Source organism: Hyperoodon ampullatus (assembly GCF_949752795.1).
Source record: "Hyperoodon ampullatus genome assembly, chromosome: 5".
NCBI classification, from domain to species: domain Eukaryota; kingdom Metazoa; phylum Chordata; class Mammalia; order Artiodactyla; family Ziphiidae; genus Hyperoodon; species Hyperoodon ampullatus.
In genome coordinates, this window is record NC_136918.1 from 15,566,775 (window position 1) to 15,592,842 (window position 26,068).

The 26,068-nt window shown below is 42.2% G+C and overlaps 1 protein-coding gene across 1 annotated transcript; it reads left to right on the plus strand.

The window, feature by feature from the left end:
• Positions 1-604: 604 nt before the first annotated feature.
• Positions 605-24,643, plus strand: TM4SF4 (transmembrane 4 L six family member 4; the record flags this gene model as incomplete). The annotated part of the gene is made up of 5 exons (XM_079704287.1): positions 605-778; positions 1,545-1,634; positions 14,007-14,146; positions 23,179-23,368; positions 24,626-24,643. 5 exons carry the CDS (start codon positions 605-607, stop codon positions 24,641-24,643), a joined length of 612 nt encoding a protein of 203 aa, XP_079560413.1.
• Between the last annotated feature and the right edge of the window lie 1,425 nt (positions 24,644-26,068).

The window sequence follows — 26,068 nt, forward strand, 5'->3', positions numbered from 1 at the left end:
TGTTATTTTCCTATTGAGGAAAACAGAAGCTCTTTCAAATAACTCTTTTGCATGCTAGGCTTTCAGTGGAAAAGACAAAGACACGCACTGTAGACCATTAAGTACCCAGGAGACATGATTTCAGCTAGGATGTAACTCAATTTTACAGTGATTTATAAAGAGCCTGGGGGAAATATTTCTTGATTTGTGCAGGGCCATTGTCAGCTTAAAAGTGCAGTAGTCCCAGATGCTGTTTGTTCCAGCCCTAAGTTCAATTGCAGCAAGGTTGAGTGTCTTGTCTGTGCTGGTGGATTATTAACAGAGGTTATTGGTCTCCATGGCAAAATCGCAATGAACGTAATCTTATTTATGAGGGTGCAGAAAAAACAAAGACTTCGGGTCAGGGAGAATGTATAAATGTCCAACGCCATCGAGGTTCTGCCATATTTGAGAAGCTGAAGCGACTCCAAGGACACAGTTCACAGGCTGATCTTGCTTCTCAGCTCCAAAGTTCGGATTGATCTGGGGACAATTATTACGCCTCTGCAGCGGATAACTCAGAAGAGAGCCTGTGAAGGAGGCATCGAGGGGGCTTATATCGAGGCCTGCATCCTACATCCCCGGCATGTGCACTGAGAGGTGTGCCAAGTGCCTGGGCAGCACCCTCATTCCCCTCGCTGTGTCTGCCTTCCTGGCTCACCTCCTGCTATTTTTCCCTGGAGGAAAAGTGATAGACAACAATGACCACCTTTCTGACGAGGTCTGGTATTTTGGAGGAATATTAGGAAGCGGGGTCTTGGTGAGTAAGGAAGCCTTAACATCTCCCCAGAGGAGATTTTCGCTCCATCCTTTTAAAATTGGGTACTTACTGAACAGGAAGAGATTTAGTTGCTAACGAAAGCCCAAGCATCCCATGATGAAATGTCAGCACTTTCATCTTTTCCTCCCCGTTGGGACTTGCCAGAGGCATGTGCACGAAATGGACTAAGTAATGAAATCCCCAAGCTTAGGCTGGCGGCTCCCATGGGTCAGTTGACTTCCCTGAACCAAACTGAGAGCCGTAGAATATCTTTAACAAGATAATGCTGCGGTGCCGGGTTGAAGAGGTTGGGGAAGGAGCGCACATTTTCTAGTTAATCGATTGACTAAAACCCACCAAGAGAAGGAGGTGTTTGTGGGTTCCTCTTCCACTCTTGTGCTAATGATTTCTTTACCCCTTGTTTCCAATAGCAGTTGGGGACCTCTGGTTTAGAGAGAGAGAGAGAGATTCATGTTTCATGCCAGCTGAGGACAAGTTTCTTATCCCTATCCTAACCCACCATGTAAATGGAAACTCAGGGTGTCATGTCTTGACATCTTGCCTTGGAGCTGCAGTCAGGCCAGATAGAACCTAAAGCCTCCATCATACTCGTCTACCCACCAGCCAGGCTCCGTTAGCTCTTCCACCCTCTTTGGTCACCGAGTCCCACGTTGCGGATGTAGTTCCTCACACAGGCAGGCAGGCTCGGGCCCCCCGCTTCACATGCCAGACCAGACCCACTCTGAGGTGCTTCTTTTGCCGGTAGATGATCTTCCCTGCGCTGGTGTTCTTGGGCCTGAAGAACAAGGACTGCTGCAGGTGCTGTGGCAACGAGAGCTGTGGGAAGCGCTTTGCGGTGAGTTGGCGGGGGAGGGGGAGGGGAGGGGGAGGGGCAGCCACCCGAACTGCTCCGCGGCGCACTGCCTCCTCACGCTGGGCATCGTGGGGTTGAGTTACCGGCCCCAGGCAGGACTCTGGGGGCAGCTGGTACAGGGATGAAGGTGGGATTCTTGCTGGTGCAAAATAACAATAATCATAAAAATTTAAAACCATAGCCCTCCTACTTATAGGGTATGAGTACCATTTAAAATGTTACAAACAGGCAGGGATAGCAGAGTTGGAGAACTGCAGTGATGCTGTATAAGGAATGCATGCTCGGAAGGCAGAGATGGGGGCTGTGACTCTCCCTTTGCCACTTCGAAGCCCTGAGACCTTGGGCAAGTCATTTCCCTTCTCTGGCTCTGCATTGCCTCATCTGTAAAGGGGAGCTGGGACAGGATAACAGATGGTAACCTCCTCTCCCCGATAGCCCCCTAAACTCTCCATCCACACCACTGCCAGCTTCACTGCTTCAGAGGCTCAGCACTTCCTACCTCTACCTGGATTTTGCCTCGGGCCTTCTGTTTCCTTTCTTGTTTCCTGCAGCCGTCCATCTTTAGTGGGCAAGCTAGAGAAACTAGGCTTCACCATTCCAAGCTGGAGTGGGAAGAAGCCTGGGAGTGGGGTTGGGCTCCATTTCTGCAGCTGGGGTGCTCTCTGCCCTCCTCTGTTCATCTATAAGATGAGGAAGTTGGACTAGATCATAATGTCCCAAGTACAGACAAGCTCTGCTAGTACCAGATGTGCTCTATCTTTCAATAACATAGAAAGTTAATTTTGATTCTCCTCCAGTCCTCTCGAGTCTATCAAGAAAACTCTTATTTTGATGGAAATGTCTTTACTATTTCTAATCCTTTGTAATCTCCCTTTCTACCAAGTCTCCAGCTCTAGGAATGCAAGAAACATTAACTAGAAATTCAATAATATTTTGTTTATGTGTGTTAATGATTCCAGTTTTTCATTCATAGAGGTGATATAAATGAATAAAATAGAGAGTTGACTTAAAGAAAACTATTGAGTTCAGGTACATTGATATGGCAAAAATGAAGTAGGCTGAACTGGAATTACTGGCTGGATGATGAGTAAGGCCAGCTCCTGCTCTAATTTCCTGAGATTCAATTGTCCATCTAAGAGAACCCCAATGATGAATTACACACTCTTACCTTAACCTCTTAAAGGGAAAGGTGTAGCAATTTGTCCTGAAACAGAATCATCTCTAACATTTCCTTCTCATCACTATTTGCTCAGTCAATTAAAAAATATCTGTTGACTACATATGAAGCGCTGAGGCTGGTGCACTGCAAATACAATGATGCTTTTCCATGTGAGATCGAGGATCATTCAAAGAGAATGTTCTCACCTTTTTAACACCATCAAGCATTGGTTATTATAGCAACATTTAAAATCATCATTTACAAAGAGATGCAAAAATCAACCACAATTCATTTGCTACAATTATGTAACATGTGCTATATATAATGATATTTTACTATACTTAATTATAAAGGAAAGGAATAAATATATAACTCATTTTCTCTTTGAAATGTAATCCCACTATACCTTATGGATTTGGGGGCAATAAATTGGAAACAAGAATTTGAAAAAAATTAGCAATTAAGAAAGTTGGATGAATTGCTTAGAAATCTAACAGGTCATTCCCTGGTGCTGAGTAGAAGTCTGAAAATTAGCCAGTATAAAGCCAGGGTTTTTGTTTGTTTATTTCCTTTGTTTTTAGGTTTATACATAACCAAAGTGAGATGCGAAACAATATTCAAAGTATTGTGCAAAGAGTGTTTTTAAATTAGATTTATGTGAAGTCCAAGAGGAAGGCAGAAAAGTCACATTTTTACAAGCACCGTTGAGTCAATACAATCTGAAACATTTGGTCTGCCCAATTCAAGTTGTCTGATTGGGTTTCTTCACCCCACGGGGGGCATCTGCCCTTGGTGTGGGTTGAGGATGACCCCTCCCAGCCACTGGCTGACTGTCCACAAGGGTAGTGCCCGTCAAAGGACCAGCTCTGCCAGCTGGAAACCAAGACACAGCCAGAGCTGCCCTGTACCAGGGGCACCACACTCTAGGTGGCCAGCAGAAGGATTTCTTGTTTGGGGTTCATTTGTTTGTTAGTCAGCTGCCAACTTTTAAAAGTAGAGAGATTTCACAAAAAATATCTAGATATCTTACTTCTTTTTCAAAAAACAAAAAAATAAGCTGTTACTCCTGGGCCTCCATTTTGACACAGAAACGGCCTGTACTGGGCGTGACTGAGCTCTTCACCCACCCCTAAGGGCCACTGGGTTCATGCCCCTGCTTTAGAGCCAAGTTTCCTTAAGGTTCTGAGGTTCTGGAGCAATCATCAGTTTCTGAAGAAAGGTATTTACAAACATTTTGTCAGACAAAAAGAAAAAAAGCTGTAGCATAATTTGATTGGTACTGTAATGCTAAAGGTTTGAATTAGTTTTCCAAAGGCTCACAGCCTTCCCCTCCAGGTGTTTAAGGAACACTGGGCTTCTGAGGAACGTGGTGTAAGAAATCCTGTTGGGTAGAAAGGTCTGTGAGGCAGGAACAGACTAGGCCAAGGGCTGCTGAGCTAAATCCTGCGGCTGTCTTCACAGCTTTGCTCTCCATCATTTGTTTCCTGGCCTCTCTCTCTCCTCTCTTCTTTGCTGCATCTTTCTGGAATATTCCCTAGAAGTCAGTTGCATCATTCTCTTCCCTTCCCTTGGGTAGTAAAACCAGGACATATGAATCAATAGTGGAAGCAGGATGTGACGGCTGTAGAGATAAAGCAAGACAATGAGCTGGAAAAAAAAAAAATCTTGAGGTCACTTAATTGATCGTTTCATAGTGGAACTAAAAAATAGAGGCAAACTCTCCTCTGAGGCATAGCAAGACTGAAACCCAGTCCCAGGGATCTGCAATCTTTTAAATAAATTAGGGTAAATGAGAGTTGAGAAAAGGGAGCCCTGGGGCAAAAGCTATGAGAGGAGGGTGACTTCCAAGGTGGGCTTTGGAAACCCTGGCCTGGGTTTGTAGTTAGGTCTCAACCTCATTCTCCGAAACTGGAGATGCCCTAGCTGCTGATCTGTGGTTGGTCAAGGTCTCCTGCCCTCTAATCCTTAAAAAAAAAAAAAAAAATTGACATCTCAGGGTCCAATGGGACAGCTGATTAATTTTATCAACTCTTTTGTGTTAAGTATGTTCTTTAATAAGAGCCTTGAGAAGACCTTGACCTTGACTCAGAAGAGTGTCTCTAATAATGGGCCTGATAAAGGAGATATTTAGGGGTAGGCTGGCATTTCAGCATCCTGAAAGTATATCAGGCAGATAAAGCCCCCCCACCCCAACCCATAGGCAGGGCCAGATGGTTGACAGACCTGTTCTGAAGGAAGATCTTGGTTAGGTCATAAATCATTCTATTCACTGTAGAGTCAGCACTTCTCCCCATGACCAGCTCGGCTCGCCAGTGCCCCTTAGGGATGCCTTCTGTGTAAGCACTTCTGCTGTCAGTACTTCCTGAGGCCAAGAGCCCTGGCGCTGACAGCCGCCTCTGCATTCCTTGGAATTACAGCCCGTTTGAGGGGGATTTAAGAAAGACACTTCTTTTGAAATCACAGATTATCTTAAAAGTATGAAACCCTATTTCTTCCGTAAATGTTTTCTCTGCTTCAAAATCCTCTGCTGTAAAATGGACCGTGGCAGTTGCTACCTTTCGTAAGGACATTGCAAGAATGCGGGAAGAGGTTGCAAGCCTCAGCGTGCAGGGCAGGGGAGAGAAGTACCAAGTGCCTGGGGAACTGAGGACACATAGGTCCTCGATAAATGCTTGTTGGATGAATGAAGAAAATGAACGCTCTGGGAGGATTTCAGGTGATTTCCGTACTTTATCAGGCTCAATTCTCACAATAGCCCCTAATGAGTTAGGCATTAAACTTCTCATTTTATAAATAAGGAAACTGAAGCTCTTGCAAGCTGAGTTTCTGACCACCACACCCACCATGCCCCTGTCTGTCTTGCAGGCTTCCCAAGGCTGAGGCAGGAAATACAGGAGGACATTCACATTTAAGCGAGAAAACACTTCAAGTAATATCTATGTACCTCTTAGAAAACGTGCTGAGAGGAACCTTCGTGCCCACCAGAGATGTTTCCCCAACATGTTGCCACTACCCAAGCCTCAAAATACCATGTCTCCGAACCACCCACCCTTCCCCACTTCTCAGACCCCCGCCCCCCCTCCATTTGCTTCAACTGACATGAGTACACACCACGGACCAGGGAAGAGCTGGAATCTCATCCCACATTGTCTGCCTCCAGAGCCCAGTAGAGGGGGAGGCTTTAAAGCTGACACATGGTGAATTCAAGAGCATCTTCTTCCGTTTCAAGGGAAGTGTATACATTACACATATTTCTTTAGAAATACAAACTGAACATGTGTGTTGAGCAACCATAAGACAGTCAGCCTGTTTACTTTTATTTTTCTCCCCAGAGCTATACCCTCTGTATTTCTGGAAAGTTAAAGTATGTGAGACTATGATTATTAAAACATTATAATATAATAATGACACTTATCAAGGGCTTGTTAATGTCATGGGAAATTATCCAAATCTTGGAAATAGGCAAAAGAGATTTCTGGGTATCCCCACAGTGAGGTACCAGGCATTATCTAAGAGCCTACCCCACCTGGGGGTTATCTGATTTGCTAGACAATGTGTACATTTGATTCCCTATTTCCTATTTTTGATTAGTTATCTTACATATTATGATCTCTGGGAGACAGGTAGTTATTATCGAGGCTTATTTCACAGAAGAAGAAATGGAGATCTTAGAAAGATGACCTTCCCAAATTCATGAGGGAGGAACCAGGACTCAAACCCAGATCTGTCTGCCTGTATCCCATGCCCTTGACCACTACACTACACAGCAGTGTCCCCCTTTACTATTTATTCATCTAGAATAGGGAAAACATGTCCACAGTACAAAAACGACAACGGAAGCCACACATTCCTGACTCCAAAGTCTGGCAACGCCCTTCCCCAGAAGTTACCAGTGTTTCCAATTATTGTGTCTCCTTCCAGAAATATTCCAGGCCTTTTGCCTGTTTAGTTTAAAAAACACCAACTTGAAGCATCTGCTCCCTGACATATTCAACTTGATTTCAATAACTTCTCTTTTAACATGAAACATTGTGTATCATGAAACCCATGATACATGGAATGTACTTCATCTGATTTTAAGATTGATAATATCTCAGAGTAGTAAATTTAGTAATTTTTTAAAGACTTCTGAACACGAAATGACTTAAAACAAGGGACATAAAGTGTACCTTGCTTCATGTAGGTCATCCATTCTGGAAAAGTTATGAAAAATTATTCGGAGTATTATTTTTTTATTTCAAGGTGAGATATTTCAAATGTGAATACAAAAGCAAAACATACTACCTGTAGCTTTATGAAATTGTAACCTGATGCCATATTTTCTTCAGAAAGTTTTGTAAAGAAATAAAACCTTATTGCTTCAATTGAGGGTCACTGTCTTGCCCTCCTCTGTTATACATCCCTCCCTCCTGCGAGTAACCATAATCAGGGAATCAGTACAGACCATATCCATCCATTTTTTAAAATTTTACTACCAAAAATCAATCTTCCAAATGTTCTAGACTGTACTGTCCAATACAGGAGCCACTATCCACATGTGGCTATTGAGCATATGGAATGTGGCCAATCAAAATTGAGATGAACTAATTTTGTTCTTTTACATGTAGCTAGGGGCAGGACGGGAATAAAGGTGCAGACCTACTACAGAATGGACTTGAGGACACGGGGAGGGGTAAGGGTAAGCTGGGACAAAGTGAGAGAGTGGCATGGACATATATACACTACCAAATGTAAAATAGATAGCTAGTGGGAAGCAGCCGCATAGCACAGGGAGATCAGCTTTTGTGACCACCTAGAGGGGTGGGATAGGGAGGGTGGGAGGGAGACGCAAGAGGGAGGAGATGTGGGGATATATGTGTGTGTGTGGCTGATCCACTATGTTGTAAAGCAGAAACTAGCACACCATTGTGAAGCAATTATACTGCTATAAAGATGTTATAAATAAATAAATAAAGATAATAATTTTTTTTAAAAATTGAGATGTACCTGGGACTTCCCTAGCGGTCCAGTGGTTAAGATTCTGCGCTTCCACTGCAGGGGGTGCGGGTTCTATCTCTGGTCAAGGAACAAACATCCTGAATGCTGCGAGGCTTGGCCACACACAAAAAAAAAGAAAAATTGAGATGTACCATAAGTATAAAACACATACCAGATTTCAAAGAATTGGTAAAAAGAAGAATGTAAAATATCTCATTAGTAGTTTTTATATTGATTACCTGTTGAAATGATAATATGTTTGATATGCTGAGTTAAGGGAAATATATTATCAAAATTAATCTCATTTTTTTAAACCTTTTAAGAAGTGTTACTAGAAAATTTTAAATTATGTATATGGCTCGCATTATATTTCAGTTGGACAGTGTTGGGATAGAGGTGCTTACAAGGGGGACTCTGATAAAGGGGAAAATTATCTCATTGCTATTTTATATTAACCTGGTTTTTCATTTACTCAGACTTGCCTAAAATGAGGACTGTTTGCATTTGTACTCACTTTTTGTGTCTGCAAACATTTGCCTGTTGAAATGTTCCAGGAATGATATCTAAAACCCTCCACTCATCTCACACAACAGGAATAGCACAAGACAGATTTCTCCTCTCATTACCAGCCAGTGGATGATGAAATCCGGAGTTGTTTTAGTCGAAGGGACCTTCTGGAACCACCCACCCTTTTGTTCTGTTTGCCACCAGAAGCTGAGGCCAGGGAGGCGGGGGCCTGGGTGACTGAGGAGGCCGGAACCCTGGTTTCCGCAGACTTCCAAACTGCCTTCCTGGAAAAGTGACCTGTCTTTTCTATTACAGCAATTTTAGATACTCTTCCATTCTTAATAATCAATAGTTTCATGATTCCTGACTAATAATTAGAACTCAAGATCAGAAGGTCAAATAAACAAAAAGATATTTTTTCCTTATCTGTCGTTTTATTTCTGTGAGAGAACCAATGTCATTCACAGAGAAATTTGCAAATAACAGAATATCTGGTGCTAGTGGCAGTGTGTTTTGTGTGTGTGTGTATTTGAAGAGGTGGTAGGTACAGGATACTAGACTGGGAGGGAGACCCAGTTCTTTTTTTTGTTTTTGTTTTTTTTGAAGTATAGTTGCTGTACAATATTATATGTTACAGGTGTACAATACAGTGATTCACAATTTTTAAAGGTTATACTCCATTTATAGTTACTATACAATTTTGGCTATATTCTCCGTGTTGTCCAATATATCCTTGTAGCATGTTTTATACCTAATAATTTGTACTTCTTGTCCTCTACCCCTATGTTGCCACTTCCCCTGAGACCCCAGTTCTTTTTTTTTTTTTTTAATTATTTATTTATTTATTTATTTATTTACTTTTGCTGCGTTGGGTCTTCGTTTCTGTGCTAGGGCTTTCTCTAGTTGCGGCAAGCAGGGGCCACTCTTCATCGCAGTGCGCGGGCCTCTCACCGCTGCGGCCTCTCTTGTTGAGGAGCACAGGCTCCAGACGCACAGGCTCAGTAGTTGTGGCTCACAGGCCTAGTTGCTCCGCGGCATATGGGATCCTCCCAGACCAGGGCTCGAACCCGTGTCCCCTGCATTGGCAGGCAAACTCTCAACCACTGCGCCACCAGGGAAGCCCAAGAGACCTCAGTTCTTAATCTAGCTCAGCCACCTTCTAGATGTGTGATTTGAGAAAGTCACAAAAGCATGGGCTTTGGAAACAAGTGGCCCTGGACTGATCCTAGTCCCACCACTTTACTCTTTGTTTGACTTAGAGCAATTATCTTAATTTCTAGTAGTATCAGTTTCCTGTCTGGAAAGTGTAGATAATCACACCCACCTCACAGGTTTGTTGAGAAGATTAAATGAGATAATACATCTAAGGCTGTCACAGAATGAATCTCTTTGCATTATCTAGAAAGTGAGATGATTGCACTAGAAGGTTTTTGAGATCATCATTTTTGTGAAAACATAATTATAAGAATATTTAACCATTTATTTAGTGGAAATTCTGGCTTTTGAAGACTTTTAAGCAATTTTAAGATGAGAGACCCTTCCTTCATAGAATCTTCTTTTTTAATTGAGACAATCCAATCCATCCCAAGGACCACATGTCAAAAATGTTTCCAGACCACTCAGAGCCTCACTCTGAAAGGACAAGAGGTAAAACATTAGGAAAAACTGACCTGAGCATAAGCTTTCAATTGGTCTACTGGAACGTTCCGACCATTCCTAGATTAATACCAGCTGTGTCTAACTAAACAGCAAGTTGATTGGAGCATGGAGGTAGCTCAGAGACAGAGAAGTAGCTAGATAAGCTCTCGTTAAATTGGAGCAGCATCTCCCAAATTGTGCCATTGCAAGGGCTCAAGGGAAGAAGCTATAGGCTCCTATGAGATCAGAAAACCCTGCAAATTACAATACATACCCAAATATAAGGTGAAACTTGGTATGAAACCACCTCTTATTTTCCCAGAAAGCAGTTTCAAAAAAAGTTCTTTGACTAACGTGAATATATACATAAGCGTTCTGTGATATATGCATATTTTAAATCACATGTATAAAATATAAAATAATTTTAATATATTGATTTTGAAATATTACTCCTCTCCTCTCATTTATTTTAAAATGTTTTCATGTTTTTTGACCTTAATATCTTTGCTCCCACTAAAGACACCATTGGAGCCATCAAAAGTTTCCCACAGCACATCTTTTTTTTCCATTTAATGACATTTTTGTATCCATGTATGATGCTGTCAGCGGAAATTTCACTCAGTCATAAATATCAATTCAGATAAGATGAAGATAGTATTCAGACATCCCTCTTGCAAGTTTATATTAATGATCCCCACAATTTTAAACACTAAACATACTTATATTAGAATGCCCTTTATTTTTTATTTATTATTTTTTGTGTGTGTGGTACGCGGGCCTCTCACCGTTGTGGCCTCTCCCGTTGCGGAGCACAGGCTCCAGATGCGCAGGCTAAGCGGGCATGGCTCACGAGCCCAGCTGCTCCACAGCATGTGGGATCTTCCTGGACCAGGGCACAAACCTGTGTCCCCTGCATCGGCAGGTGGACTCTCAACCACTGCGCCACCACAGAAGCCCTAGAACGCCCTTTAAAAGGCTTGTTAACTATAATATCTGGAACTAGGAATTGTGAGATCAACTTTCCTAGAATAATTAGCAAATCTGTGTTAAGAAGGAAATGTTTAAATAATTCTGTCATCCAACAGTAATTGAGTTGTTTCTGACTAATGTCTTTCCCACACAATACTTGTTTGTACAAATTTGAGGAAATGTCCTATTACCTGATGGATGAAATAAGGACACAGTTCTAAAGCAAGTCCCTCACTTTGGAGGGATAATTTGAGAGCTAATCATTTTCCTTACATTCCAGTATACATAGTATATCCCCTTCTTGAAGCTTCATACATATTAGCATATCACAAAGATTCTTAGAAGTACAACAGGAATGAAACCTATTTAACTTTATACAATTCAGCAATTTCCAAAATTATTCAACAAGACATCCTTTGGAAAAGAGATTGCCTGTTCTAACATGATAAACTGACCCCAATTTTTATTTACTTCTGACCTAGATTATATTCACAATGTTCTTGATGGTAGGAATGGGTTTAGGATATCCTAGGCATAAAAATTAAGAGGAAAAATCTAAATAATGAGTATATGAACTTTAGTCATTGAAAATATCCAATAAGTAGTTATCCAGTGCCTTTGATAAGCTGGGGAGGAAAAAAAAGAAAAAACCAAACTGTTGGTGGTAGGGGTGGAGCAATGTCCTAACTACCTTCAAATAACCCACTGTCCATGGCTTCACGGAGTTTGTCCTCTGGTTGGGGAAGACAGACATAAACAGCTATGCAGTAATGTGTTACATATACTGTGCTATGATGGGAGTTGATACATTCTAGAGTGCTGGAGGTGGGAGATATGGATGCTGAAAACTTGGCCTGTGTACACCAGTGCCAAATTGAATCTCTGAGACAGAGTTTTGGGTGAAGTAGAAAAGAATAGCTTTATTGCTTTGTCTGGCAAAGGGCGACACAGCAGGCTTATGCCCTGAAAAACTGTGTCCCAACCCAGGAGGATCTGGTGAGGAGTTTTATAGCAATGGTTCAAGGGCAGCTTTGCTGATAAGGATCAGGGTGTGCGCAGGACCTGAACTTCTTTAATCTGGTCTCAGGTGGTCTCCTGATGAGCTTCTCAAGGTTATCAAACTCTGACCTTCTCTGGAATGAAGAAAGCTAACATCTTCCATTTGTTGGGGGTTTTAGTTCTATAAAGAGCTCAAAGATATTATTATGTGTATCCCTTGAGATGGAACCAGGACCCTGCCCCAAGGCTGAATTATTGTTTCTTGGCTGTTCCTCCCTTGTCTCTGCATCCTCTCCATTCCCTGATTAGCAACTGTTCAAATCTGCTCTTTGGGATTCTGGGAAGGTCATGGAGGCTAGAGTCTGTTCCCTACAAACAAGAAACAGGGACATGGAAAGGCTTCCATGCCCAGGAACTCCACAGGGTCTTGTTCTCTCTCAATATGAAGAAGGGAATGGTCAGTTCTACTTGGGAAGTCAGACACGGTGCATGGAGCCAGAGCTCAGTCTTGGAAAGTTGCATCAAAAATACATTTATAGGGACTTCCCTGGTGGTGCAGTGGTTAAGAATCCGCCTGCCAATGCAGGGGAAACAGGTTCGAGCCCTGGTCCAGGAAGATCCCACATGCCACGGAGCAACTAAGCCCATGTGCCACAACTACTGAGCCTGTGTGCCACAACTACTGAAGTCCATGTGCCTAGAGCCCATGCTTGACAACAAAGAAAAGCCACCACAATGAGAAGCCCGTGCACCTCAACGAAGAGTAGCCCCTGCTGGCTGCAACTAGAGAGAAAGTGCGCACACAGCAACGAGGACCCAACGTAGCCCAAAATAAATAGATAAATAAATAAATTTTAAAAATACATTTATATATGATAAGACATATGATATAAATATGAACCCCAGCTAAATAGATTACACAGATTCCAGTTGCCCAGGCACAGGTAGGTCCTCTCTACACTCTAACCCCACCCTCAAACCCTCAAATATATACTGTAAAAAGATTGATAGTAATACAGGGAAGGGGAAAGAGGAAGTATCTGACATTTAACTTGGGTTATCACATCTAATTTAGGTAGGCTTTATCATGCCCATTTTATAGATGAGAAACTAAGAGCCAGTCATCACACTGGGTTCTGCTGACTTTTAAACTCTTGTACTTTGCACTACACCTTCATGTCCCAAAGCAATAGAAGTGATCATTTTCCACCTCTATTTACAGAATTATTAATGTTTCCACACTACTCTCTAATGACTGTTTAGAATGGACATTGCCTCTCTAGGCCCTTTTTTTTTTTCATCTCTAAGAGGGAGTTAGCCTGGATAGGCTCCAGGATTGTTTCTGTCTTTTATATTCTATATTCTATCTTGATTTTATAATTTTAAAAAAAGATGTAGTACAATCTAATTTTCACTAATTAATCTCTGTCATATAAAAATATTTAAAAGAATGGAATCGTTGGGCTTGTGTAACCCAAAGAAGAGAAAACTTACAGAGGGTGGAAGGGGTGGAGAGATGTCATATAGAAAATATTGTTGTGTAAGATATAAAATATCTTCAGATATTTTAAATGTTGCTACCTCATGGAAGAGAGGTTAGACTTAATCTTTTTGAACTCAAGGAATGTAACTAGGACTGATGAGGAGAAATTCTACACTTCTACCCTTTCTCATAAGCAGAATCTTCCTGCCCCATGAGGCCCCACTGTGACTTAGCCTCAGTGAGATGATTGGACCACAGAACTGAAGATCACTTCCCATGCTAAGATTCTTTGATTCTGTAATAGACTGGTCTTCCATATTAGGCCTGTGAAGGACAATCTGTTCTTAACAAGGTTAAAAATCCTGGTTCAAAGCTATCAAACCATAACTAGCATTTAAGTCATCAATGAATAGGTGAAAAGATGGGGATGGGGTTGGAGAAAGGGACATGAGACACCAAAATTCATTCTAGGAGACCCCACAGGCCCCATTTCCAATAAAAACTGGCTGCATACCCCATAACTTCCTCATATTCACCATGCTCAATGACAGGCCAGTTAGGCGTGCTGTGTGTAATCTCTGGACACCTTAAGAACCTGGCGGTCTCTCTCCTTCTCTTTCAGATGTTCATCTCCACAATATTTGCTGTGGTTGGAGTCTTGGGTGCCGGCTACTCATTTATCATCTCAGCTGTCTCAATCCACAAGGGTCCAAAATGCCTCATGGTCAATAATAGCACGTGGGGATACCCCTTCCTGGACGGGTAAGGTACACCCTTCAATGCTCACATGTCACCACTGGGGGCACCAGCAGGTAAAGGCCCACAGGGGACTGCTCAAGGTCCGCCATCTTCAGTTTACAAGGCTCAGGCAAGTTGCTCCTTCGAGGCAGAGCTGGAGTTGTGGGGTGAAGTTACACCAGATCTCACCTCTAGGTGCTCTTTTGACAGACACCAGGAGAAATAATGGAAGAGGGCACCTCAGTTGGCCTGAGGGAAGGAGGTTGGTGGTGTCACCACTTGCATTCAAACATTTATTAGCATCAACATGAGGCAACTAATAATATTAATAAACAGAGAACAGTGCCTTCCATGGAAAATCTTATAATAGAAAACGAGAATGATTACTCATTAACAGAGCTCAAAGGCTTTCACTAATACCCCAAATGATGGATAACTAAACAATCTCTTAAGGTGCAGATTTATGGAAAACGACCTTGAAAACACTGTAGGTTCTTCATGAGAGTTATTGTTAATAGAACTCATTAAAGTAACACTTCATATTTTCATGGTACTTTGTAGTTTATAAAGAACTTTTTAAAAAATAAATTTATAATTTAATCTCCACAGCAACGTCAAGAGGTAGTAACTCCCCACCGAGACAGGCTGACTAAGTGTGATGTGCTCCAAGTCTCGCAATTAGTGGGCAGCAGAGACAGGGAGCAAACTCACGTCTTCTAACTTCGAGTATTATTAGTCTTTTTATATTACACATCCTGCTGCCCCTAGACCGCACTGCTCAAGGCAGTAGACAGTTGCCATACGTGTCTACTTAAACTTAAATTCACGTAAATGAAATAAAGCTTAAAATTCCTCAGTCACACTAGCCATATTTCAAGCACTCAGTAGCTGCACACAGCTATTAGGGACAACACTCAGCATGATTAGATAGGGCTGCACTAGACGCTAACTTCCAAGGGGGCTGGGACAATCTCTGTTTTGTTCATCATTATGGACAATAACACAGGGAGTGACATGTCTAGGTGGTCGGGAATTAGAGTTGATGTGTCCTCCTGTACACAGAGGATGAGGCCATGCCTAAAAAAATCTGACACCGATTATTTAAGTCAGACCCCTATTTATTAATGTATAGTGAGAGGCTACAGAACCTCGACAGCAGGCTTCAAATGGAGGAGATGGAGGAGGCTGGTTCTGTATGACAACAGGTCTCAGTTTGTCCACAAGTGTTTTGCCTAAAATATCATCCCTACCCTTCTCTGTAGAGAAACAGGAGTACAAGCCCTCTAATGTCCTCATATCACATGCAGTGATTGCCATCGGTGTTTATTTTACTGTGGAAAGCCCCCTCCTCTTACAGAGGACTGCTGTGGACTTGGCTTGCTTGAGCACAGCATTCAGACAGCATAAGGTTGAGCCACCTCCTGAGGTCCCTCCCCCAATGGCTCCCTCTCCCCCACCCAGGGGTGTGACTGTGAAGCTACATATTATGTCTCCTTTCAACGACCCTTCTGCTAGTATTTCTATCCACAGCGTCAGTGCAGTGTTAAACCTGTTTTCTATTTATTCTGTAATGTGAACGCTACTCCCCTTGATGGACTTAAAATCAATTTGAATAAATCTATGTCCAAAACAAAGGAGAGAGAAACACAAGGCATGCCAAGTAACACCCCAAGGCAGGACAATGGTCTTATATTGTTCTGACATGAGGACCTCACACCCTCCCCTGGCACACTCACACCTGCTTAGGGTGGGCTGGGACCAATGCCCCAGGTCAGGACAGTGACAGCTCTTCTGTGGGCCACCATGGGAATTGCCACCTTGGGGGAGGAGAGGAAACCACTTTTCTTTTTTTTTTTTTAATTTTTTTTTTTTGTTAGTTGAAGTATCATTGATTTACAATGTTGTATTAACTTCTGGTATACAGCAAAGCAATTCAGTTATACATACATATACATTCTTTTTCATTTTCTTTTCCATTATGGTTTATTACAGGATATTGAATATAGCTCCCTGTGCTATACAGTAGGACCTTGTTATTTACCCCTTCTCTATATAATAGTTTCATCTGCTAACCCCAAACACCCAATCCATCCCTCCCCTGGCCCACCCCCCCTTGGCAACCACAAGTTGTTCTTTATATCTGTGAATCTGTTTCTGTTTCATAGATATGGTCATTTGTGTCATATTTTTGATTCCACATATAAGTGATATATGATATTAGTCTTTCTCTTTCTGACTTAGTTCACTTAGTATGATCATCTCTAGATCCATCCATGTTGCTGAAAATGGCATCATTTCATCCTTTTTTATGGCTAATATTCCATCGTATATATGTACCACATCTTTATATTCATCTGTTGATGGACATTTAGGTTGAGGAAACCACTTTTCAAAGCCCTCTGCATCTATCCTCCTGCTGAAGCAAGTTTGCATTCACATCAGACCCATGTATCACACGTTACTATGTGATAGACGCTTTCATATGTGTTGTTTTATCTACTCCTCACAACAGCAACTAACCCATCCATTAACAGGTATCAGATTAGAGCGCTTTAATAACAAACACAGAATAAACTGTGCAGGAAAGCAGGAACATTTCAGAATTCTCCGCCCATCCTCTGTTCACTGTAGGGCTTTGATATTTATCTGAAGGGGAAAGGTTTGCATACCTGGACATCTGCAGAGTGGCTTCAAACCACAGTATGATCAAAAATGGCTGCATAGGGGTTTATTACAAAATCATATATATTATACTTTCCAGGTGATTCATAAGATAAGAATGATTTTGACTATTCGTGCTCTTTCCCATCATGCCCTGACTCTAGAATTTAATCCCACATAAAATGCAAGTCCACTCTTGGTGTGAAATAGGCCACGATTGTTACAGGAAGGGCTTTCAGGAGGATGGGTCCAGGCAGGGTGTCTCACTGCACCCCTGTCACCTGGCGGGCTTTCCTCAGCTTGCCATTCTCCCTACATCCCATGTCCTGTCTTCCTTTATGATCTTATCTCCTACTGCCAGCTCCAAACCTCCCCTCCAACTGCAGAAGCTCATCTTGAGTTTCTTACAACAATCCTTGCACCTTGTGTTGCTTGGTGTTTTCAGTTAACAACATGCCTTCATCCACAATGTTTCATCTGATCCTCACAAAAAGCACTCCTTCAGAGGTAATTCAGCTGAGGCCCGGAGAGGAGAACTGACTTGCCCAAAGGAATACTGTTCTTAATGATGGAAGCTCAAATCCAAGTTTTCTGACTTCAAGTCACAATGTTTTTTCTAGAGCACAGTTTATATTGACTTGCACTATCTGATTTTTGTAGAGTCCCTCTTGAAAAGCTCAGTGGCCTCTGTCTCCAATCTTTTTTACTATCCCATGGACTCTTCTTATCTATTGGATCCCAGTGTGTAAGCATCACAGGAGTTGTTGTTGCAGCTGCAAGTGTAACATTCATACACAGCTACTTAGTGAGTGAAAAGAAATAATCACTTGTATGAGATCAAAGAAGAGGACTCAGGACAGTTTCCCTTATCACCAAATGGCAGTGGCAGTGTCTCTCCCTTCTCCTCCTCTTCCTCCTTTCCCTTCTCCTCCACCACCTCCTCCTCGTTTTTCTCCTCCTCCTCCTTCTAATGATTAATGGCTGAGTGTTTTTGCATGCATTATCTCACCTAATATTCCTAATAAATCTCAGAAGATCTCTTATCCCTACAGTAGAAAAATACAGTTCAAAAAGTTAATTTGCCCAGGGCTTCACAGCTAATGATTAGTAGGAGAATTAAAAAAAACAAAAGCACTTGACAGGAACTTACTTTGTGCTGAAGCCTGTCCTATACATGGAGCACAGAAGGACAGACCTGGTCCCTGCCCCAGTGAGTACGTGGTAAGTTAGGGTGACGACAGGGAACAGACCCTCATTGCCGAAAGGGGGAAATGGAGGCGTGCAAGGGAAACTTCTGGGAGGAGGTGACATGGGCTGGTTTTGGAAGATGCACAGAAGTGTGCCTTCCAGAGAGGATGGGAAGCACATTTCAGGCAGAGAGAAGAGAAAGTCCTGAGGCAACTTCGAAAAGGGCCCACGTGCTCAGAGAATGTCAGCTCTATGAGTGACCAGAAGCTCAGGGTGAATGTTGGGGCTGGTGAAAAGGGACCCACAGGATGCGGGTGATTGAGAGGCAGGTAGACCTTCAAGACATCGGGGAACAGCAGAGGACTTCGAGCAGGATAAGTCACGACCACTTGGGAGTTTTAGTATGATCATGATGGTAGCGACGTGGAGGATGAATGGAAGGTCTCAGTAACTGAAGGAGGGAGCAAGGTAGGAGATTAGAGTAACAACCAGATAAAATCCTGACCATCTCCAAGGCAGCGGAATTGGGGCTCAAAAGGAGAGAAATGTCAGAGACTGTCTGAGATGGAATCATCAGGATTAGGTATGAGGAGAAAGAGGGAAGGTTATCAAGGTGGATTCTGAGGTTTCCAGCTTGGGACACAAAAATCAGGACTCTTCAAGTCCGTAGAATTTAGTTCTATTTTCCTTAAAAATGTTTGTTGGCGGTCATTTCAAAGGAACAAAGACAGTTAACTTTTTCTGTCATGGGAACCATACTAAAGAGGCATCCTAGAAGGGAGAAGAAATCTGGGACATTTGGAGATACACCCTCTTGGCTTCCTTTGAAGTAGGACCTCCTCCCAAACAAGGTCTTCCTTTCTGAGACAATTGGCTACCTCTACCTTGACCCTGAGCTGCTAAAAGGGAAGCAGCTTGCGAGGGCATGGGGACAGCTGCGGGAGGGAATGCAGGAGGCAAGGCCAAAGACAATCAGCAGTGGGAGAGAGACAAGCAACACAGCCAAGCACAGCACGGCCCGGTCAGGCTGCAACCCTCCCTGCTCCCTGGGGAAGGAATTCAGGGGTGAGGAGAGGACTCTCTCATTAAGCACAGAACCGACACCATTCGGTGTTCTGCCTGGACTTTCAGTTAAGACATTTGCAGCTGCTCTTCAGTGATTACTTATTAGCAAGAAACCCCATACACTGCTGCGAACACACTCCCTGGAGCTGAAAGCCACAGGGATGGGGTGAGATGGCATTGCACCAACCTGTTCCCAGCTTTCATGTAGCAGGAAACCCCCAGAGATGTTAAGATCCGGCTTTGCCCTTGGCCCGACTTGACTTAGGGTCCAGTTCCACCTCTGCCACATACCAGTGGTGTGATCTTGGGTGATGCATTCACCTTTCAGCTCTTTCTCTGTGAAATGGGGTGGCAGCAAGATCTACCTCACAGGTTCAGGCAAGAATGAAATAACGTGATGGACGTAATGTACCATTACTGCCACGCAGCACTCGCGAAACATTCAACGTTATGATTCATTTTTATGAATATAGCATTGCTGTGAATGGAATTTATTATGATGCATTAGAACTTCCTAAAATGTTATGCTTTTATGATAATTTTGTGATTAATTTCAATAGTTTCAACTAGTCGCATGAAGGTTCAAAGAGAATAATTTCTTTATTATGGTAAAGGAAAACTTTGATTGACATACTATTAGAGATAACTATACACACTATTAGAGATGTATTGTGTAAATCAAATTTCATAAATTCATCATATTTTAATTATTCTAAAGGGATAAAATTACTCAAATACAGGGAATGTGTGTAATGATTAAGAGCACCAGCTTTGGAGTCAGAGAGAAGGAAGATCAAATCCAGGCACTTACATTCTCTAGCCTCAGCTTTTTTTTTTTAACACTTTCTAAATACTTAATGTCTTTTTTTTAGCAGTACATTTCTTATAATTGAAGTAGAGTTGATGTACAATATTACATAAGTTACAGGTGCACAATGTAGTGATTCACAATTTTTAACGGTTATACTCCATTTATAGTTATTATAAAATATTGGCTATATTCTCCGTGTTGTCCAATATATCCCGTAGCTTATTTTATACCTAATTGTTTGTACCTCTTAATCCCCTCCCCCATGTTGCCCCTCCCCCCTCAACTTCTTAATCTGTGTATATGTTCATTCATTCAGTGAATATTTCCTGGGGCATTGTTCAAGAAAAGTAGCACCTCCTCGTAGGTTGGGAGGGATGATGGAACGCAGCTAGCCCAGCACCCAGAACACGGGCAGGACCCCGTACGTGAAAGCTGCTCATTTACTGAACACTCCCTGTGCTGAAACTGGGGACAGAGATGGGGACATGCTCTCCACCCTTGTGGATGTCTAGTCACAAAGAGAAGACAGACAAATGGACAGATGAGGACGGCTCAGGGTCCTGGGCACTGTGTACCAGAAGGAACCAGAGGGCTGGGAAGCACAGAAGGGGTACCACAGCCAGCTGAGGGCAGGAGCACCAAGGGGTCTGTCTCAGAGGAGGAGGTGGCGCCCGAGTTACCCGGGCAAAGCCCTCGGGTTCCCCTGCTCCGTCCTTCAGCTGCCTTTGCTGCTGGCAAGAAGTGAGTTGTATGAAATCCATGGGGTTCTACTCTGAGGCTGATGGAATTCCTGCATCTCAGGTGGGGCCGCCTTTCACAATGCTGAGATTCAGTGGGTTTAAACTGCCTCAGCTCGCCTCATGTCACAGAATGTGGAAGCATGATTTAGCCTCCAGATCCATGGAAAATTAGGGCCCTCTCTCACCTGGGGTTGGAGGGTTGGACGCAGCAATCATTTCCCGGGATCTGAGACTCTCAGAACCTGAGAGTTCGGGGGAAAAGAAGAAGGGCCTGTGGAACAGCTATCCGTGAGGGTTTGTAAGGGGTGAGGCAGCAGCTGGAGTGAAACTGAGAGGATTTCTCCACCCAAACTCAATCCTTGCTTTCAAATTCCCCCGTGAGCGGTTCAACAATATTACCACCAGGGGGTGGTGTTGTCCCACCACTGGACAAACTCTCCAGCCGAGGATCCAAACTGGGGACTGCCAATTACTTCACCTTAGGATCTTTTCTTTATAAAATGTGCCTGGAAAATATTGTCTTTTTATAACCTCTTATAATCATCAAGTTGAAAAATTGTAAAGATAGGAAGGACTACATGGAAAAAAAACAGAATGGAAAAATTAGTGTTTTAAAAATAACATAATGGGGGCTTCCCTGGTGGTGCAGTGGTTAAGAATCCGCCTGCCAATCTTCCTGGACACGGGTTGGAGCCCTGGTCCGGGAAGACCCCATATGCCGCAGAGCAACTAAGCCCGTGCACCACAACTACTGAGCCCATGTGCCACAACTACTGAAGCCCGCGCGCCTAGATCCTGTGCTCCGCAACAAGAGAAGCCACCGCAGTGAGAAGCCCGCGCACCGCAACGAAGAGTAGCCCCCGCTCACCGCAACTAGAGAAAGACCACGCACAGCAATGAAGACCCAACGCAGCCAAAAATAAATTTTAAAAATAATAGTAACATAATGAAAAGAAGTCTTATACAGCAATACATAGGTATATTATCTCAGTGAAATTTCACAATTGTGAGGTTGTTCTCAGCCCATTTTATAGATGAAGAAACTGATGTGAAGGCCAGGGAGTGGGGGGTGGTAGGTGACTTGTGTGAGGAATACACAGCCAGTGAGAGGAATGTTTGGATTCAAACCCAGGTCCATCTGAATCCAAAATACCAGCCTTTTTCCTTTAGACCAGACTGCTCGGCTTAAGTAAAATAATAACAATATTAGGGTTTATTGAAAACTTACTATATGCTAGGCACTGTTCTAAGTGCTTTACTCGTGTTAACTCATTTAATCCTCACTTTAATTTAATCCTTATTTAACCCTATGATTTGATATTGTTATTCCCATTTTACAGAGGGATACACAAGTCACACAGCCAGTGAGCTGCTAGAACCTGTATTCTCATGGGAAGGTGAATCAATGTGATAAACAATGTTTTATTTTTAAATCAAGAGCGAAAGTCTCATTATTTCCTTTATCCCTTCTGCTCTACTAAACTCTGGGGCATCTTCCATCATTTCAAAGATTTTTCAGAATCTTAATACAGAATGTATCTCAAATAAATGTGTGCTGATGCATTGGAAATCATCAGACACAGATCGTCAAAATGATCTAAAAACAATGAGGTGGATATTACTTTAGTAGTCAGTTGGAGAGTTTCCTATTGAGGCCTTGAAAGGAGAGAGGACAGTAAAGGAAGAGGGAGAGACCAATTTGCGGCTTTAAGAATGTGAGAAGGAATATAAATATGAAGAGATTTTACCCGCTTTACCCTCATTGTTGTCTTAAAGATTCCGCACTTCACATTTCTCCTCTAAGGCACAATGCCCTTGATATTGCAGTGGACTCCTAATGTATATATTTTATAAATATATTGCAGTTTCTCCTATTTCAAAGTTTTTATAAAATGTGTATTAAGGCAGCAGATTATTTCTTCCTTTTAGTTAATTAACTCTTTTTGCAGGTGGAATCCCTACATCTTCACAAAAATATAGCTGAGTCAGTTCACAATTTGGCTAGAAGTAGCCCTTAAAAGAATCAAGCTCTTCCCTTTAACTATATGACACAACTGTACTTTACATGGCTTCACACGGCCACTAGACGTGACAGATAATTTATCAGAAGTCCAAAAGGTCCTTAAGGACAATAGTAGGATAAAGGCCGTGAACATTTGTGAGATCTGCTCCTGGAGTGTCTTCATTTTCCTTGCCCCTTAATAGATATTAAACTTACCCATCCTCCTGGTCAGCTCATAAAAATCACTCTGTCACTCAGTAGCTGTGTGAGCTGGTGTAAGTCACTTAACCACTCTGTGCCTCAATGTTCTCATTTGTGAAATGGAAGAAAAGAACCATAAAGTTTCTATGAGAAATAAAGGAGTGAATATGTGTTCAATGTTCAGAACAGGGTCTGGCACTATAGTCTATACTCAATAAACTTGTTAGGTATTGTTTTTAAAAGTGTTGTTATTATGGGATTTTTTTCTCATGGAGCTTATATCTTGGATAGATAGTATTGCAAAAGAAAAACCGTTATGGTGACTTTCTAGCCTAGGGTATTGCACACTTTTTACCAACATCTCCTTTCTCCCCCATGTCCCCGACAGAGATTACCTCAGGGACAGTGACTTATGGAGCCAGTGCCAAAAGCCTGACAACGTGATTCCCTGGCATCTGACCCTCTTCTCCATCCTGCTGATCATAGGAGCGGTTCAGATACTTATCTGTGCCATCCAGGTGATCAACGGCCTCCTGGGGACCCTGTGTGGAGACTGCCAGTGCTGTGGCTGCTGTCGGGTGAGTTGGGGTCTTTGTCCTTCCTTCTCGGCACGCAGGAGGCCATGTCAGGCCACCAGCGCTAACGGGATGAGGGGGTGGAAAGGGTGACGGTGACAGCAGGAAACCAGAGCCAGGCTGGAAAGTCCAGGCAGCCCCTCTAGCAGCGGAGGGAAGTTCTGCTCTCGGTGATGCTAACGTACCCAGGCTGAAGCTGACCAAAGTTTTCAGTCTTACCCTACTCCATATACATATAGAAGTTTATGATGATGTTTACATGAAGATCCCCACAGGAAGTGGACATCTGTTATAGGCACATATTGTCAGGAATACGCATCACGGTCTGTCCCCAAATGTTTTATTTCCTAAATAGATCTAGAAGTGGGTTAAAGTTGTCGAGTAATATATGGAAGGGTATTTTCTTTCCCTTGGAAAAGATATAGAAGAGAATAATCATTCTTAAGTGCAAAAAATAAAACGAAATCATTTTGAGATTTGCTCTCCAAATAAGACTGTAAATTATCAACAATATGAAAAATAAAAATAAACCTATGGACAGTAGGACAAGGTGATTATTTCAACTACTGAACAAGCCAGATCAGTCAATTATTCATACACATAAAGTTATTTTAGAGCACAGATTGAAGTATGAGGAAAAAAATTAAATAGAACTTGAGAGTTGGGGACTTCCCTGGTGGTCCAGTGGTTAAGACTCCGTGCTTCCACTGCAGGGGGCACGGGTTTGATCCCTGGTCAGGGAACTAAGATCCCACATGCCAAGCAGTTCAGCAAAAAAAAAAAAAAAAAAAAAAAAAAAAAAGCATCCACGTTAATAACAGAAGGCTCAGTACATCGTACTGACTGTTATTTCCTTAAGAGGATGGAAATCCGTGTGACAGCATATCTTCAAGGAAAAGAACACAGTCTCTGGGTTCCACCTCCCCAGGGTCTCTACTTATGAAGTCCTGGCTCCTCTGCTTATTAACTGTGGCTTCAGATACATCACTTGAGCCCCATGTGTCACTTATCAAAATTAATTTTAATAATAAAATGATGGAAAATAAAATGAAGCTTCCACACCTATAGCCTAAGCACAAGTTAAGTAACATTAAAACTCTGAAACAAAGTCAGAAAAGTACAGAAAACATTCAGTAGGTAACCAATAAGGGGTAGGAGTAATCAGGAATAAGAGGGGTGATGGGGTAGGGAAAGGGAGGGGAGGAGAAAGCAAAGAAAAAAAAATGATGTTGTAATTAATTAACTTTTTCTACCTTCTAGGGAGATGGACCAGTCTAAACCTCCATGATGAGCTGCTCTAACTTAATGGTGTGTGAGAAGATACATTTAACTTATTCTTCTCTTCTTGGGGTTGCCAATTCCTATGTGCTTCCTAACTGACAAAGCTTAGGGAGGCCAGAGTTATTCCTTCTCCTTTCCAACCAGGTCAGCTCACCTTAGAATTTTATGTTAGTTTCAAATAAAAAATAGTTTGGCCACTTCAGTAATATTTATGAATCTTTCAAATTAGCTTCCTCTTAGAATCAAAGAGCAGGTTCAAAGCAAATATTTCATAATTTTTTCTTTAAGAGTGAAAAATGTATAAGGTCACATGTACTGCCACACTGCTTCTTTGTATATAGAGGTGTTAATATCATTGGAAGTTTTACAGAAGTCAAAGGAAGAAAGCACATTGAAAATGAGAAGCTAAGACCAATTTTTATTTTTAAGATCTGTGGGAAAAAAGAATGACTGATAGATCATAAATAATTTTTGTTTTCTTTTGTGCTAACATGTTTGAATTACTTGTAACTAATCTTCTGGGCCTGCCATCATTTGCTAGGGTTTCCTTATGTATATTAAATTAAAATCAGAATTCAGAGGTAATAAAGATTGTGTGCTTTTGGGGAGGTAGGGGCAAAAGATTGAATGAATAACACCCTCTTTTCATCTTTTCTACAAATGTTCCTTTGCTCAAACAAAAAACAATGTTTTTAAAAAGTTGATTTGGGTAATAATTTTGTCAGCCTATGTATGGCCCAGGATTAAGATAATAAGTGTTAATCAGTTCTACGTGTTATGTTAAGACATTAGCTTTGGTTTTATGAGTCAGGCACTAATATGGAGTCAAATGCATTCTGTTGATTTCAGCTCAAACCCCAACTACCCACATATCAGCTTGGGGATCCTGGGAAAGTTGCTTTCTAAGTCTCAGTTTCCCCATCTGTAAAAGGACTACTGAAAGGCAATCAATCATCAAGAGATTTTGGAATCCCCCAAGGGTGAAACAAAGAGGCCTGTGGGATTGTCTATATGACTGATGTATAATACGGAGGGTCTTAGAGGGTGTTACAAGCTAGAGTTTCACTTCTGCTCCTGCCAAGCTGATTGGCTGCACTATGTAAATTAAGCACACCAAAAACTGGTTTTCTCACAGTCACCAAGAAAGCAATTACTAATCATAGTGCTGGCCACTGGGGGCTGGGCACTGAAGACACAAAGAGTTACATGCTGTAATTCTTCCCTCACTATAATGAGAACTCTGAGGTCAGAAAGTGCGTCTGGCACTTGCTTAAGTGGAAAGAAGAAAGGCAGGCAGGTAGGCAATTAAGATCTCATTGGCAGAACTATAAATACAAACACACACATACACATACACTCACACACTTACACACAACGTGTTTCAATTCAGTTTAGACCATTGGTTCTCCAACATGGCTGATC